At 39.7% G+C, this 15,605-nt stretch overlaps 1 protein-coding gene across 2 annotated transcripts in view; it reads left to right on the top strand.

Annotated features, from left to right (window-relative positions):
• Positions 1-15,605, top strand: part of CPED1 (cadherin like and PC-esterase domain containing 1) — a 187,979-nt gene that overhangs the window by 10,623 nt on the left and 161,751 nt on the right. For both annotated transcript variants that reach the window (XM_063446835.1, XM_063446834.1), the window contains exon 2: positions 12,993-13,170. In XM_063446835.1, coding sequence (XP_063302905.1) covers positions 12,993-13,170 — 178 coding nt within the window. The remainder of the gene's footprint in view (positions 1-12,992; positions 13,171-15,605) is intronic.

Here is a 15,605-nt window from a genome sequence, read left to right as displayed (position 1 = left end):
ATCCAAAACTCTTTAGTTACCCAATCTGTTTAATGTTGTTAAAAAATGAATATATCTGTAGTTTCAATATACATGTTCGTTAGTATATCCTTGAGTATGTGGAAGTGTAAACAATTTAGCTGCCTGTCCCGTTAACTCTGATCATGGCCCAGAAATATACAGTTATCTACTTTGTGCTATTTTTAAAGATTTTGGCAGAAACATCCCACTTCTCTGAGAAAGTTAGAAAGTGCCATTTCCTGCTGTTTGGCTTTCACCCAGCACTACTCACATACACAAACTTCACAATTCCGTCAGTAGCTGAGTGAGGGCTGGGATGGGATTGCATAAATTGCTTGTTTGTTCAGTGGAGGGATAGCGCCGTCTGTCTTGACGGTACTCTGCAGTTATGTGTCTGTTAGGACCTCCAACAGCAACTGCTACAGGTCATCCTCACTGTTTGTTTAATCTTTTGGAAGAGTTTGGAGAGAAAAACCAGATAGCGAAATAAATGCAAACCAATACAATGCATTTCCAGACATTTCCTATAATCTTAGTTAAAGGGACGCTCTGGGCACTAATATTACTTTATTGCACTTGATCAGATTGTGGACACATTAATGTGCTGTATATTTTGCATGCTCAAATTAAGTTCGATTTTGCATATAAAATGTATTTCTTGGAATGCTGCACCATATGCCTGCCTCTTTAGCCGCACCCCCTCACTCCGGAGAAAGACTTCTTTATCAAATGTATGTACACAGCTCAGTCATTGACAGTAATGAATGATCCGAACTACAAAGCAACATGCGTTAGAAGGAATAGGAATTGTAAGTATAGGCACTCCTTAACTACCGACTGAGTTCCATTCGTACGACTAGGTCGAAAAGTGATTGGTCAGTAAGAGAGGATTCCTCACACCAGTATGACAACCAAGTCTCGAATTTGCTAGAGAGCAGGTATACGTTCGGGGAATTCCACTGAACATATTCCAGTTCAATAGCACATTCAGGGAAAAATCTCGAACATAGACCAGCTCTTTAGCTGATCGTATGTCCCAGCAGTCGGTAAACAGGTAAGTCATTAAGTGAGGGCTACCTGTATATCACTACCTGTGTATAGTTTCTCTGACTGTCTTCAGCCAGGTTGTGAATCAGTGGCGGAACTAATGTAGAGAGGGTCCTGGCACAGGAAAGTTTTTTTGGGTTTCTCTTTAGTGCAAGAGTGGCGAAAAGGTATTTCCCCACCTGTTGTATAATTCCAGTGATGCTATTCCAGCTGGGGATCTACCATTTACCCATCCTTGAAGGGTTGTATTTGTGAGCTGTGTTTGTGTGTTTAAATGTAAGCATGTTTTTTTTTTACAAATGGATGTGTGTACTAGTATGTACTTTTGCCATTGGAATGCTGTGGTGTACTTGTGTGTAGTGTTTGCGTTTGATTACTGTGGTGTGGTATATGTAGTGTTGGCTTTTAAATGCAGGTGTGCTTTTGTGTGTAGTGTTGATGTTTGAATGAAGGGGTGTTTGTATATAATTTTTGTATTTTAATACAGAATTGAGTTTGTATGTAATATAACGTTTGCGTTTGATTGCAGGTGTGTGTTTGGATGTATTGTTGGCTTGAAAAATGAATGCACATTTGTGTTCAGTATTGGTGTTTGAGTGAAGGGGTGTTTTTGCACATAATTTTGGTGTTTGAATGCAGGGGTGTGTTTGCATGTGCTATTTGTGTTAGTTTACATGAGTGTAACTGCATGTTGGGCTTGTGTTTGTTTAGATGTATGCATATACATATACACTGTCACATACATACATGCTTACATAGATACACATACAGATACACACATATAAACACACTGACACATACACACATATATACATACACCAACACACACACACACACACACTGACACCGTCACACAGTGACACCTGAGAGCAAGTGTTAAGCTGACTCCTGGGAGCGAGTGCGGAAGGGGAGTAAGTGTGACGCGCTCTCCTGATTCTCCTCCTCCAGCTACCGCCTGAGCCGCCGCCACCTCTCTCCCACACGGCACTCTTTATTTAAGCTGGGAGAAAGGGACCGGCTGTAACGTCCTCCCAGAAGGCCGAAATCACAGAGGCCAGGCCGCGCACTTAAAGGGCCACAGCACACAACCGGGCCCCTGTTTAGCAATAAAGTAATACTGCTTAGGGCAACCCGATGGGTCACCAAAGCATGTGAATAAACAACAGGTGACTCAGTGCTGTTGGGGATGAGACTGTGTGCATACATTTGATAAGAAAGTCTTTCTCATGTAAGGGACTAAGGAGGAAGGCTTTTTGTGCAGCATTCTGCAAAATATGTATTTTTGTTTGTACAAAAACTATAAAGATTTGAGCAAAAAATACAACATTTTAATGAGGCCAAAATCCATTGTATTGGTGTCCCTTGAGTGTCCCTTTAAATGAGATCCTGTTATGTGTCTCTATCAAGCTTGCTTGGGTCTTCCTCAACAACTCAATGCATCACCTCAAGGCCATTTACAGGTCTAGTTGTAAGATGAGCAGTATACAAGAGTTAGTGTTGGAGGTAGATTTATGTTTATTAAATTAATAAACCAGGAATTGCCATGAATTGACCAGGAAATGTAAACTATTTTTGTCACATCAGCTTGAAACATGATCCTACATTTTTTCCAACACAGCTATATTGACTTAAAAAAAGCCAATTACCTAGTCATTTCCAAACAATTCTCTTGTTCTCTTGGCAGGGTTATTGAACCACGGATCATTCAATATGGCCGCAAACACAACCATAAAATATATACTAATAGCATGGTATAGGAACTTCTCATTGAGAAGCCGAGCCAGTATACATTTAGCAGTATGTGTACATGCGCCTGTGTGTATGGTACTGCGGGGCTTTAACTCATTTACATGGCATGCCTTGGCTGTGCCTGCACAGCTAAACGTGATATGTAAATTCGATTTACAACTATTGAAAATATTAGAAAAACATTTGTTCAAGTCAAAACAAACTTTTGCATCAGTGTAAAAGTTATGCTTTATTAAATCTTTCAATGCGTTGTCCCTCTGTGCAGTATAATCAGTTAAATCCCTTCCTTCTTCAGGATAAATTTACTCTAAAATATTTTATAAGCCGATATATCTCAATATACACATCTTTGTTAAGGTCACTTACTGTTCCCTATAATAGTCAAAATGCAATCACAAAGTGTGAACACGGAGTTACAATCTAATTCTTTTGATGGTTCTGCAAGTAACTGAACTTGAAATCATTTTGCAGCATGATACATTCTTCATTATACTTCGAATAAATAACATTTACATCCAAAAGACATTTTTATAGCGTTTACACCCAGGAACAAAAAATCTCAGCAGTGTCTAACTTTTTATCTGCAGCAAAAAAAAAAAGATTTAGGAAATTGTTAATAAAAGTAAATAGTCAGAAATCCAGTAAAAATCTGTCTTTAGTGCAGCATCCAGCAAATATGAAATAATTGAAACCTCCCGCATCTTTCTAAGCTGGGAGCAGGAAATCAAAGTCGCATTCCAGCGATTTTTATTTGTTATCTTCCATATAATTATGCATAACTCGGTTTATGAAGCAGGATTTAAACTGCACAAGATAAAGTAAATATAACATAATAATTACATAGGATTAAATTGTCCCCTGTCCTGCAGAAGTGAATTCATGAAATAACAGACAAGGAACGTTAGACATGAAATATTTTATGAGTTCCTTTTCCTTTGCAATAAAATTTGACTTATTTTGCATTTAAATTAATTCATAAAGTAGTTCCCATTTGAGGAGACCACAAACATTATCTTCCATTCGATAATAAAACAGTAATTTTTTTTTTTCTGACCAGGAAATGGTATTTATTTATTTATTCATTTCTAAAAAGTTGTATGTTACCATTCTATAAATGTGATTTATTTACTGAATGGACATTATATATGTATTTTTTTTTTTTCTTTATAAAAAAAAAAAAAAAAAAAAAGCAAGCGTTATATCCCCCTCCCTTGTTACCTTTAGCCTGGGAGGGGGGAACGTGCATCCTTCCCTGGTCTTAGTGGTGAGTGAACTCTAGCCTGCGGGGCTAGAGTTTACTTGCGTGAAATCCGGAGCGTTGCCCTCGCAACGCTCTGGATCTCGCGAGAGAAACCCATCAGAGCTGCAAGACGGAGCTCCTCCCGGTCTTCTCCTGTCTCCCTCCCTCCCCTGGCCGTGTTTTATTGCCTGTGGGCCGGTGTGGGAGATCTTTGATCTCCCTGCTGGCCCATTGTGGAATGCACCAGGGCCGGCGCTCGGCTAGCGCGGGCCCTGCATTGGCCAACAGGGCAGATACTGTGAGCTCCTCTGACGGTCTTGGCCCATGGCCATCGTGGCCCACCGGGCATTTGCCTAGTGTGCCCGATGGCCAGTCCGGGCCTGCACTTAACGTATTTCACCTTGGACAGGCTTTATCAAAAGTGTTTTACAGAGTGAATGGGACCTGTGCTGCTTAAATAGAGTTAGAAATTTGAAAATAACGGTTTTGTGACATCATAGTCACATGACCAATCCATTTTTTTTGGACTCCGACAAAATGGCGTCTGCCATGTATTAGCTAGGGATCCAAATGTAATAGTTTTTGGTTACATTTTCTAGTGCTGTTGGAGGTGTCTCCCCTTACCTGTTATGATGTCTCTTTGGTTCAGGTCTTTCCTCTTGTCTACTGCTTTATTCTGAGGTTCTCCTTCCTGTCTTGTTTGCTTCCTTGTTTTGTCTCAAGTTTTTCTGATGGTGGCACTGGGTTTTATATTCTTTCTGCTTTTAGTGGGTATGGTTTGGCAGCCAGCGACTGGGCTTTTCTTAGTTGAACTTACATCTTAAATCCAAGGTTTTTATGGCCTGTTTGTTTCTTTGCCCTTCTGGACAGGAGTATTTATTTTACCTTCTACCTCAAGAGGGTGTGGCATTTGCACAAGGTAGCAGAGATGGTGGATGGGAGTGACACAGCACGGTGACTGGTCATTACCCCCTCTTGGACAGCTCCTTGTTGTAGGTTGTCAGGTCAAACATCTTACTGGTTGTCCTTTATGCCTCTGCTTTGGCGATGCAGAATTAGGTTTTAGCCAAATCCTCTTGGTGGTTGTTCTTTGGGAGGTTATGGAATACAGGAAGATCGGAGAGTACACATGTGGGGTAGATATCATCCTATACCCCATGCACACAAAACCCACTCACACCTCCTGTCACTATCTCTCCTCCTTCTTCTAGCAGCTGGTGATGTCTCTCCCAACCCAGGGCCCTTCGCCTCCTTCCTGGCTACCTCACTTGCTCTCCTCTAGCACTCCTTCCCTTATACTTGGGGATTTTAATATCAACAACCCCAACTGCACTGATGCCTCTGGTCTGCTCTCTGTAACCTCCTCCTTTGGCCTCACGCAATGGTCTAATTCAGCAACCCATACATCGGGAAACACTCTTGATCTTGCCTTCACCAACCTCTCTACTGCCTCTAATCTCTCCAATATTCCTTTTGCTCTATCTGATCACCATCTGCTGCCTTTTGACATCGGCACACCCAGGACCCAACTGACACCACCCTCTGCACATCAATATCACAGAAAACTCCAATGTCTTGACCTAGAGAACTTCTCCACTAACCTCCAAACTCTTCTTTTACCTATCTCAATCCTCACCTGCCCTAGATCTGCAATTTCCTTCTACAATTCCACCCTCTACTCTCAACTAGACATCATGGCACCTTCTACACTTAAAAGCAGCAAGCATTCCCAACTACAACCTTGCTACACCAAGTTGACTCGATACCTCCAAAAATGTTCAAGAACTGCTGAACGCTGCTGGAGGAAGACTCACTCCGCATCTGACTTTCTCCACTATAAATTTATACTGCACTCCTACAGCTTGGCTCTTTCCTCTGCAAAATTAAATTACTTCAATACCCTCATATCCACACTCTCCCGCGAACCCAAGTGTCTATTGCACACTTTTAACTCACTTCTTCGCTCTGTTGCTCCTCCTCCTCCTACCTACTTAACCACCACAAACTTTGCAACTCACTTTACTGACAAGATCTCTACAATCAGGGAAGAGATCTCTCATCTCTCTCCTTCACCTTGCAATACTTCCCCCAACCTCACTCCCTCTGCTGTTCTATGCTCTATGCTCTATGACCCTAACTCCCCGTCCAACTACCGTTCTATTTCGCTACTTCCTTTTGCATCCAAGATTCTTGAAAGACTTGTGTATGTGAGATTGACAGACTTCCTTGAGTCCAATGTCTGCTCGACCGACTTCAGTCTGGTTTTCATGTTCAGCACTCTGTGGAAACGGCTCTGACCAAAGTATTAAATGATCTACTCGCTGCAAAATCTCATGGTCATTACTCTATCCTAATTCTTCTTGAACTTTCCACTGCTTTTGATACTGTTGACCATCAGCAGATTCTTCTCATCCTCCATAATCTCGGTCTACGAGAAATTGCTCTCTCCTAGTACTCCTTCTACCTTACCCAGCACTCTTTTAGCGTTTCTCTCTCTGGCTTTGCCTCTTCCTCAGAACTTCTCTCTGTTGGTGTCCCCCAAGCTTCAGTCCTTGGTCCCCTACTGTTCTACATCTATACTGCCTCCCTTGGTAAACTCATCAGGTCCTTTGGCTTCCAATATCACTTCTATGCAGATGACACGCAAATCTATCTGTCCTCCCCTGATCTCTCTCTTGACTAGTGTCTCAGACTGCCTCTCCTTCACCCCTCATGTCCAGTCTATCGCCAAATCCTGCCGCTTCCATTTCAAAAACATTGCGTGCATCTGCCCCTACTTAACGTCAGATGCAGATAACGTGCTGGTCCATGCCAGTGTCATCTCATGCCTTGACTACTGCAATCCACTTCTCACTGGTCTTACGTGCCCCCAACTTGCCCCATCGCAGTCTATAATGCATGCAGTTGTGAGGCTCCTCTTCCTGTGCGCCCGCACCTCCCACACCTCACCCCTCTGTCAGTCCCTGCATTGGCTTCCTGTAAGATATAGGGCTCAATGTAAAATTCTGGTTCTTGCTTTCAAATCTCTACACAATGCTGCTCCCACCTATCTATCCTCCCTAATACACAATTATGTCCTGTCTAGGCCACTATGCTCTGCCGAAGACCTGCGTCTATCCTCTGTTCGTACTCCCACCTCTGATTCTCGTATTTAAGACTTCTCTCGGGCTGCACCATTCCTGTGGAACTCCTTTCCCTTTTCCGTTAGATGCTCACCCAGTCTCTACTCCTTAAAAAAATTATTAAAAACTAACTTTTTCACAAAAGCATATCAATCCACACTAAGTCTTCATTGAATACTATTCTCCAAATCTACTTCCCTAATACTTCCCTTAACTTTTGTGTCACTTTACCCCATTCCCTCTAGCATGTAAGCTCATTGAGCAGGGCCCTCAACCCCTCTGTTCCTGTGTGTCCAACTTGTCTGGTTACAACTACATGTCTGTTCGTCCACCCATTGTAAAGCGCTGCGGAATTTGATGGCGCTATATAAATATAATAATAACAATAATAATAATGATAATATACCACCTGGGGAGTACTATAACATCTGGAATACACATTATTAACATACAATATAACTTCCTGATCTTAAAATGTTACTCTGTAACTAAAATGTTATTTTTGTTCCAGTTCATAATAAAAATCAGAATGTGCTGTTTGTGCATGCTGACATATAAAATTGTGAATGCTTTAAAATAAAGTCATACACCTGTACTGAGAGCACCAGCTTTACATTAATTCTGTTAAATTGCCAGAATGAGAGTGGGGATATTTCAGAAGGTGAACTTTTTACATCTCTGAATGGGTTGTTCTTTTGTTAAAGGGAATCTCCAGTGCCAGGAAAACAATCAGTTTTCCTGGCACTGCAGGATTCCTCTCCCTCCCACCCCCCAATCCCCAGTTGCTGAAGGGGTGAAAACCCCTTCAGTCACTTACCTGAGGCAGCGACATGTCCCACGTCGCTGCCTGCTCCTCCCCTGCCGCTCCACCTTCTGCCTACGTCGGCCAGTGGGCGAGACTGATCCCGCCCACCGGCCAAGGAGAGCTAATGCGCATGCACGGCAATGCCGCGCATGCGCATTAGCGCACCCCATAGGAAAGCATTGAAAGCGATTTTCAATGCTTTCCTATGGGGAATTGAGCGACACTGGAGGTCCTCACACAGTGTGAGGACGTCCAGCGACTCTCTAGCACAGAAAACCTGTGCTATAGAGCAGGAAGTTCCCTCTAGTGGCTGTCTAATAGACAGCCACTAGGGGAGGACTTAACCCTGCAAGGTAATTATTGCAGTTTTAAAAAAAAACTGCAATAATTACACTTGCAGGGTTAAGGGTAGTGGGAGTTGGCACCCAGACCACTCCAATGGGCAGAAGTGGTCTGGGTGCCTACAGTGTCCCTTTAAGAACTGATTAGATATTTCCTTTTCCTTAAATGACACCAATGCATAACTGGGACAGCTTTCAGTCATTGTTTGGAGTATTCCTGCCAAACAATGTTCATGAGTCAATTAAAAATATTAATAATTCAGTTGTTTTGTGCAATAAAAATCTTTAATAAATATGAATATACTCCTGGATAAAAAGGAGTTTAAATATTATGTTTAAAGTACTTTAAAGAACAGGTTCTCAACCCTTGGGCTACACTTATCACAGGGTGTACATACACCACAAACAGAGGGAATGCCAGGAGGTAGCCAGCTGTGCACTATGGCAGAGTAGGTACCTGCTTACTTGGACGGCAGGTGCCTACTCTGCCCGAATGTACTGTGTGGGAGAATAAAGTCTGGTATCAAGAGAGCACTGATGCCTGCATTGTCCCTCGATGCCTTGCCATGATGCCAGGATCCGGGTCATGATATCACTCCAGCCCTGACATTACTAATCAGCGTGCGAGGGCACAATGCTGGAACAGCACCAAGGTGACAGCAGCCACACTAGACCCCGGGGAAAACATCCTCTCCCAAAGGTAGGAAGGCTTAAATAAAATTAATGGAAAAAAAATAATAATTTGTGAGTGTGTGTGAGAATGTGTATGTGTCTGTCAGTGAATGAGTGTCAAATCAGTGAGTGCATGTATCTGTGAGTGTGTCTGTCAGTGTTTGTCAAATCAGTGAGAGTGTGTGTATGTCAGTGAGTGTGTGTCAGCAATATTTTTATTTAGTGACTTTTATACCTCAGATTAACAGGTCATGCACTCCTCCTTACATACACAATATCATGGCATATTTATTTTAGAAATATTCTTTACTACGTCCACTATGGGATTAAGATCAATATCCGTGTCTACACATTTCATTTTAATTTAACTCAATAGAAATTACTTACTCGAGGCAGGGGTACTTAGGAAATAGTTTTTTAGACATGCAGGAGTATTTTTCCGTAAAAGGTTGAGAAACACTAAAAGGCATCTCTTTCTTAAGCTGTTGGAACACAGTACTCTAAGTAGTTTACAAATTACACACTGTCATCATAAAGGATAAAATGTGCTCCTGAGTTATGGTATAATGGTTTCACTGTGGCTTAACTTAGAATCACCTATAAATAGAACCAGTTTGATGAAAACAAATGCAAAAAACAAATAAAAAAAAAACCTCACAAACACTAGCTTGCAGTTCATAAAAAAAAATGAAAAGGTATGTATACAAAAAAGTGTATATATCTACATAAAAAGTATATATATATATATATATACCAGCATACTCTGGAAGTTGTCAAACTAATTTAAACCATAGCACAATAAAGAATGTCTTGAATTGACATGACGGTACTTAGAATGCTTTCTACATAGCATTGTGTAAAGTACATGTTCTGTGTCTGTTCGAGGAAGCCTTTAATAGTATACACACCCCATAGCTTTGAAGAATTTTCATCCGAAAGACAGTGATACATTCTGTGGCAAAGTAAGACCCCGCTGTCAGTTTAACAATCTTCCAGCACAGTTTCTATAAACAAGCTAAAAGCCCAAAGAATGACATTGATTAATTTCTACAATAAACACATGCAACATCTCTGCTCCAACAGTTTACTTTGTTTCAATGCCGAACAGTATTTATTAACCGGGACATTTTGTTGCCTTCATTTCTCTCCTGTTTAAGTTCTGACAATTTGGGGAACTTAATATTACTATTTGTGCAGCACAAGCATTTTTCCGTAATATTGTACAATGGACAAATAAAAAAAACATATAAACTTATGTTTATATTTTAAAATATTAATAATTCAGTTGTTTTGTGCATAATTTTTTTTTTTTTTTGCAATAAAAATCTTTAATAAATATAAATATACTCCTGGGTAAAAAGGAGTTTCAATATTATGTTTAAAGTACTTCAAAGAACAGGTTCTCAACGCTTGGGCTACACTTACCCCAGGGTGTACGCACACCACAAACAGAGGGTATACCACAAGCCTCATAACCTCGAGCCCCACTGCCGTTGTTATGGTACCAGGAGTACCCCTGCCCAGTTTCCCGGTGATGGGACAGACCATCTTGCAGCTGTTTGCCCTCTTACCTGGTCCTGCCAGACGCCTGATCTCCTGGGGTGCTACTTGTGATATGCATCCAGATTCTGCAGAGATGATTCTGCGTCAGCTGACCGCTCTCAGCCAATGAATACAACTCAGTGCAGAGAAATATGCACAGAATTGATATTACCACCAGAATTCTTAATTGACTGATGACGCTCCAATGGCATTGCCAGAGGTGGAATTACACCATCAGCAATAGAGGGGTTAATATAGCAAAACACTTCCCATGCAGTCTCCAAGCACCATGCATCAGCCGGCATTACCTATCGCAAGTAATAGTACGTACAGAGGAGAGGAGTTAAAAGTCCCTTTCAGTATTTTTTCTGTAAAATACAAGAGCACCTGAAAACTTTGCATCAAACAAAGGATTCTATTTTCTACGCAGTGAGATTCTATTAGTTGCAATTTGAAATGCAGATTCTCATGTGATGTCTTTGGCGTTTTTACAGAATGGCTAGTTTATTATTTCTCTCCAGAGCATCGCTTTTTCACTATTTGAGATATTCCCCAACCTGTGAACTGTTGGTAATTTTATTCCAAACAGCTAAGTCAGAAATAAATGAGTTTTCTATTTTAAACTATTTTGGTCTAAAATTGGAAATTCGACCATCCTGACACTTCAGTGTTTAGTGAATTACAATGTTCTTCATAATCACAATACGATTTTCTGACTTAGACAGCAGGTAAATGGTTTGCGAAATCTGAATTGTGATTGATTTGATAACTGTCCCACGATACCAGCTGAACGTTATCAGTAACAGCCGAGAATTGTAACACATCTAACTGTATACTACTAAGCAAAATGTAACTTTTATCTGATATAAGTATTATATATGTTGATGTAACGTATACATTTCCTGAGTACAGGGTTCCTCCAAGCATCATAGCCGCTAACCCTTACTGTAGTGGTTATGGTGCAAGGAGTATCGTGGCCCATGTCGCGGTAATGGGCAGACTGTTTTGCCTAGGTTTTCCCTTCTACGTGGGATCCCTCCAGATGCCGATGGTCCTCTATTGAAGGTGATTTGCATCCAGTTTCTGCAGTCCTGCAGATGCTGGAGGCCTATCCTGCTTACCATTAATTGGCTGAATGTGTCAGCTGACCGCTGTCAGCTAATGAATGCAACAATGTGCATTGAAATATGCACAGAATTGATATTAGCCATTCTGGAACTCTACTTCCTCGTCTTAATATAGCAGATAAGTCAATTTATTTTGTCTTTTACGCATTCCAACTAATTAATAATTATGCAGGATTTTAACATGTATTATTAATGATAGAAAATGTAAAATGGCCTACCATTATATTTAGGTAGCCTAAAAAAAAAAGAATATTGAAAAAAAACTTTAAACAGTAAACACTTTATTTAAAATGTAGGCAATCATGCTTGATAAAAGGATGATAAAAATAAAATGCTAAAAAAAAATTATATATATATATATATATATATATATATATTGTTATTTAAAATGTTTTACCAGGAAGCATTTCGTTTTTTTCTTTACTTTGCGTCTTATAATTGCTACAGAAATCTCAGCATTATCTTAGTACTTGTCTGACATTTTCATAGATACGTTCTCTTTCACAGACGTTTATAGTAAATGGACACCAGCGAAGAATAACTGATTTATAGATTAGATATAAAACTGTGCCTGCATATAGAAATGCCAATGAACTCGGCATCGCAATAAAAACAGGAATTTATACTGTGTCTTTATTTTATCGTTAAAGTATAAGAATGAATAAAGTTACTATACAGCAATACAATGTATGTCAGTCAATATACTTCAACCTTGCTGAGCCATTCTTCTTTATTTTTTTTTTACATCTTAGCTATGTCTTATTTATTTTCTTGTTTACTTTTATTTACACTTTACTCTTATTTAGCCTTAGTAACTTTCCTGGAAATGAACTCTTGCAATTACTTCATCTGAATGATGTTATTTCTGTTCCCCCCCCAAAAGTTTAGTTTTGTTTATTCCCAGAGTCTTCTTCTGTGAGGTCTTTAAAGTTGATCACTTTTGTCCAACCGACTATTACATTTATTTTAGTTTGAAGCCTCTAGTAGCTGTCTGTATGACATCCACCAGGGACGTAGGCATTGCAATATGTGAACAATAGTACTTCTCAATAGAAGCACAGTTTTCAACTGAGCAAGCATTAAAACAAAGTAAAACTAGTGTATGGGTGAAGCGCTATATAAATGGGTAACCAAAGTGGAAAATGCCAGGTGATGGAAACCAGAAAGATCAAACGATACCTTCTGTGTTATCAATTTCACAACAACTTTTAACAGGGTTTTTCCTAAAAATATAAACAGAAAAATCCAAACATAGTGCAAACTGTAATGTAAAATGTGTGATATGATTTTGGTATTTAGATTGGCATTTTAACTTTAAAATAACATTTTTATAACTTCTTTTTACAGTTTAAGGAAACCTTGAAAAATAGTCAAAATCTGAATACTGAAAGACGAGCCTTTTTGTATGTCCATCCTTTGCTCGGTGCTGAAGAATCCAACTTTTACAAACGTCTCCTGACACAACTTAGATATACAGTGCTTCGAGCAGATGCTGCACCTGGCAAACAGGAACAACTAATTCATGGTAAGAACAAACATAATAAAAGCAGAAAAAAAATATCTCAAACTTGTGTAGAGTTTGCCTCTCAATATCTAATAGTCTGCATGGGTACCCCATGTTATACTTACAAAAAATGTCGAAACTACATCAGCAGCATTCTAATTGTATTTGATGAAATTCTTCTGGGTTACATGTTAAACGGAGTTGATATTTGGTGTATTTTGAAAAATAAAATTGCACACACCTTCATATCACTTCTGGTGCATATGTACTCCTGTGTTTCTGAGATCCCTCCAAATGTATCTAGTTAAAGTAAAACTATTAACTGCACTAACAGATAACTAAGAATTATCACTTAGCTAGTGGGCTATGCTGTTATCATACATGTGATAAGTTCTCTGTAAGAATTATATTTTGTTGTTCCATTTAGAAGGATATGAACATGGATGTATATATCTGATGGTGTCTTTAGAAACAGGAAATACATTGTTCAGTGTCAGATGATTCAGGAACATATGCACTTTAGTTGACCCATAGCTCTTCTAGAACTACATCTTCCAGTATGCTTTGTCCACCCTAATTTGGAACTATCAGTACAGACATTGTTGCACAACCCAATAGTTACAAAATTAAATTAAGTAAGATTCTCAGTGGTTTTTATTTTTTGGTGATATTATATACCGGGTCCAACAAGGACTTACAATGCAGTGCTACTGCTTTTTTGCCGATGAACCAAATATGCATGAGTTCACATTGAGCATGTTCGAGGGTACAGCACTGACGTCGGCACCTGGCAGATGGAGCGCTAGGAGTTGAAGTGGACCTTGCGGAAGAAGATTGTGGTGTTCACAAGGGACAGGTTCAGGTAAGTAAAGGGAATAAGGGAATACAAGTGGAGACTCACCTTCTGAGGTCTTTTCAAAATTTGCAAAGACCCCAGAAGGAGACAGTGCTGCTGTATAGCCATTAGAAGAAGGAGAATCATTGAGCAATGTCTTCTCCTGTCAGTTAACAGTTAAGGCCCTGATTAGTAATTTTTTATATTTTATTCAATCACGTAAATCCCAGAAAAGTCACAGTGCCCTCTACGTTGATCAACTATTTTCCATAGATGGCTACTATGCAAATATTATGTGAAGTAGACTTGAAACCAGCTGCTCTTTAAAGGAAATCTGTCATAAGTCATGTGTCCAAGGGGCGCAAGTAGACCCGAGCACACAATTAACAATAACTCAGTATATGCAGTGTTTCAATTAGAAATTCTGCAGATAGAAACTCCTACCACCATGACCACTTCATAGAGACAAATAGTATTTTTATCGTAACATTTTTAAATATAAAAGGGACACTATAGTCAACCAAAAAACTTTAGCTTAATGAAGCAGTTTTGGTGTGTAGATCATATCCCTGCAGTCTTACTGCTCAATAATCTGTTATTTATAAGTTAAATCACTTTGTCTCTGTTTACGCAGACCTAGCCACACCTCCCTGCATGTGACTTGCACAGTCTTCTTACACACTTCCTGGAAAGAGTCATCTAATGTTTATATTTCCTTTATTGCAAATTCTGTTTAATTTAGATTTTTTTTAATCTCCTGTTCTGTTGATAGCTTGCCAGACCCTGAAGTAGCCTCCTGGATTTAATAAAAGTAAAATTTACAGAGCAGGAGTTAAAAACTTTTAAAGTAAGTTAACATTTGATTGAAAGTGAAACCATTTTCTTTACATGCAGGCTGTGTCAGTCACAGCCAGGGGAGGTGAGGCTAGGGCTGCAAAAGTGATATAACTCCTAAATGACAGAAAACCGAGCAGTGAAACTTCAGAAGCATGATCTATACACCAAAACTGCTTCATTAAGCTAAAGTTTTTTTGTTGACTGCTGTGTCCTTTTAACATTACTTATGTTTAGAACAGTGGAACCATATCTACCACTCAGAGTAGCTCAGTACTCTAACATCCACTTCTGGTATGGCTTGTGCCTTGCCCATGCTCATTGCTTTGTTTTCCCTGTACGATGACCCTTCCCCAAGTAGTGCAATCCTCCATGACACCATCACACTGGTTTCATTGCTAGCACATGATGTCTGAATGGAGAGACATTGGTCACTCTGTTCCTATTTTCCTGTAGGCAGTGTAAGAAACATTGGTTAGGCAGTAACCATGACAGCCAGACTGTGACTGCTGTAGCAGAGAACAGGAGAACCACTTGAGGAGGGTTCTCCTTCTCTACTCTGCCAAGCTATTCTTTTTCATCTTTGGTAAGGTCCTATGTTTCATTTCTTTTTTCTCAGAATCTTTACATTTGTTTGCAATTCTGCTAGCACAAGGTATAGACACAATTGAAGATTATGCTAGCGCAGTGTACTAATAATCTTAATTTTAATAATGACAGGAGGTGAATATTTTGCATTAACTTTCTTTACTAACTCCATAGCAGCAAAGAAAAAAACAGTTGAAAT

This window comes from Pelobates fuscus, chromosome 3 (genome assembly GCF_036172605.1).
Source record: "Pelobates fuscus isolate aPelFus1 chromosome 3, aPelFus1.pri, whole genome shotgun sequence".
NCBI classification, from domain to species: domain Eukaryota; kingdom Metazoa; phylum Chordata; class Amphibia; order Anura; family Pelobatidae; genus Pelobates; species Pelobates fuscus.
Note: the sequence above shows the minus strand (reverse complement) of the source record. Positions and strands in the feature narration are given on the sequence as shown.